The sequence below is a fragment of the Zingiber officinale genome, unplaced genomic scaffold, assembly GCF_018446385.1.
Source record: "Zingiber officinale cultivar Zhangliang unplaced genomic scaffold, Zo_v1.1 ctg234, whole genome shotgun sequence".
Classification (NCBI taxonomy): Eukaryota; Viridiplantae; Streptophyta; class Magnoliopsida; order Zingiberales; family Zingiberaceae; genus Zingiber; species Zingiber officinale.
The window spans coordinates 47,501-50,000 of record NW_024589909.1 but is presented as its reverse complement, the minus strand read 5'-3'; the positions used below and the strand labels follow the sequence as shown (position 1 = coordinate 50,000).

Below are 2,500 nucleotides of genomic sequence, written 5' to 3'. Positions count from 1 at the left end.
AGCGGGGGCACCCAGTGCCTTGGCGGTGCGCAGAGCGGAGGCACCCGGTGCAGTGCCATGGTGGTGCGCAGAGCGGACGCACCCAGTGCAGGAAACGGGCCACCCAGTGCCTTGGCGGTGCGCAGAGCGGAGGCACCCAGTGCAGGAAACGGAGGCACCCAGTGCCTTGGCGGTGCGCAGAGCGGAGGCACCCAGTGCAGTGCCATGGTGGTGCGCAGAGGGACGCACCCAGTGCAGGAAACGGAGGCACCCAGTGCCTTGGCGGTGCGCAGAGCGGAGGCACCCAGTGCAGTGCCTTGGTGGTGCGCAGAGCGGACGCACCCAGTGCAGGAAACGGAGGCACCCAGTGCCTTGGCGGTGCGCAGAGCGGAGGCACCCAGTGCAGTGCCATGGTGGTGCGCAGAGCGGACGCGCCCAGTGCAGGAAACGGGGCACCCAGTGCCTTGGCGGTGCGCAGAGCGGAGGCACCCAGTTCAGTGCCATGGTGGTGCGCAGAGCGGACGCGCCCAGTGCAGGAAACGGAGGCACCCAGTGCCTTGGCGGTGCGCAGAGCGGAGGCACCCAGTGCAGTGCCATGGTGGTGCGCAGAGCGGACGCGCCCAGTGCAGAAAACGGGGCACCCAGTGCCTTGGCGGTGCGCAGAGCGGAGGCACCCAGTGCAGTGCCATGGTGGTGCGCAGAGCGGACGCACCCAGTGCAGGAAACGGAGGCACCCAGTGCCTTGGCGGTGCGCAGAGCGGAGGCACCCAGTGCAGTGCCATGGTGGTGCGCAGAGCGGACGCGCCCAGTGCAGGAAACGGGGCACCCAGTGCCTTGGCGGTGCGCAGAGCGGAGGCACCCAGTGCAGTGCCATGGTGGTGCGCAGAGCGGACGCGCCCAGTGCAGAAAACGGGGCACCCAGTGCATTGGCGGTGCGCAGAGCGGAGGCACCCAGTGCAGTGCCATGGTGGTGCGCAGAGCGGACGCGCCCAGTGCAGGAAACGGGGCACCCAGTGCCTTGGCGGTGCGCAGAGCGGAGGCACCCAGTGCAGTGCCATGGTGGTGCGCAGAGCGGACGCGCCCAGTGCAGAAAACGGGGCACCCAGTGCCTTGGCGGTGCGCAGAGCGGAGGCACCCAGTGCAGTGCCTTGGTGGTGCGCAGAGCGGGCGCACCCAGTGCAGGAAACGGGGCACCCTGTGCCTTGGTGGTGCGCAGAGCGGACGCACCCAGTGCCTTGGTGGTGCGCAGAGCGGAGGCACCATAAAAAATGTCAACCTGAACGGCCCCTTTGAACCAAATGCCTGGCACCGGGGGCTGCCCCCGTGCCGCTCTATAGGTGCATGCGCCCGTCGGCTTGTCCCTCGGCATGGTTGGTGCTTGGCAAAAAATGTCATCCTGAACGGCCCCTTTGAACCAAATGCCTGGCACCGGGGGCTGCCCCCGTGCCGCTCTATAGGTGCATGCGCCCGTCGGCTTGTCCCTCGGCATGGTTGGTGCTTGGCAAAAAATGTCAACCTGAACGGCCCCTTTGAACCAAATGCCTGGCACCGGGGGCTGCCCCCGTGCCGCTCTATAGGTGCATGCGCCCGTTGGCTTGTCCCTCGGCATGGTTGGTGGTTGGCAAAAAATGTCATCCTGAACGGCCCCTTTGAACCAAATGCCTGGCACCGGGGGCTGCCCCCGTGCCGCTCTATAGGTGCATGCGTCCGTCGGCTTGTCCCTCGGCATGGTTGGTGCTTGGCAAAAAATGTCAACCTGAACGGCCCCTTTGAACCAAATGCCTGGCACCGGGGGCTGCCCCCGTGCCGCTCTATAGGTGCATGCGCCCGTCGGCTTCTCCCTCGGCATGGTTGGTGCTTGGCAAAAAATGTCAACCTGAACGGCCCCTTTGAACCAAATGCCTGGCACCGGGGGCTGCCCCCGTGCCGATCTATAGGTGCATGCGCCCGTCGGCTTGTCCCTCGGCATGGTTGGTGGTTGGCAAAAAATGTCATCCTGAACGGCCCCTTTGAACCAAATGCCTGGCACCGGGGGCTGCCCCCGTGCCGCTCTATAGGTGCATGCGCCCGTCGGCTTGTCCCTCGGCATGGTTGGTGCTTGGCAAAAAATGTCACCCTGAATGACCCGTTTGAACCAAATGCCTGGCACCGGGGGCTGCCCCCGTGCCGCTCTATAGGTGCATGCGCCCGTCGGCTTGTCCCTCGGCATGGTTGGTGCTTGGCAAAAAATGTCATCCTGAACGGCCCCTTTGAACCAAATGCCTGGCACCGGGGGCTGCCCCCGTGCCGCTCTATAGGTGCATGCGCCCGTCGGCTTGTCCCTCGGCGTGGTTGGTGCTTGGCAAAAAATGTCAACCTGAACGGCCCCTTTGAACCAAATGCCTGGCACCGGGGGCTGCCCCCGTGCCGCTCTATAGGTGCATGCGCCCGTCGGCTTGTCCCTCGGCATGGTTGGTGCTTGGCAAAAAATGTCACCCTGAACGGCCCGTTTGAACCAAATGCCTGGCACCGGGGGCTGCCC

General features: G+C 65.4%; 1 protein-coding gene across 1 annotated transcript in view; it reads right to left on the bottom strand.

The window, feature by feature from the left end:
- The window catches only part of LOC122037130, a 14,712-nt gene that overhangs the window by 11,883 nt on the left and 329 nt on the right, over positions 1 to 2,500 (bottom strand). The window contains exon 1 of the mRNA XM_042596625.1: positions 1,256 to 2,500. This exon is cut by the window's right edge and continues 329 nt beyond it. Coding sequence (XP_042452559.1) covers positions 1,256 to 2,428 — 1,173 coding nt within the window. The 5' untranslated portion in view covers positions 2,429 to 2,500. The remainder of the gene's footprint in view (positions 1 to 1,255) is intronic.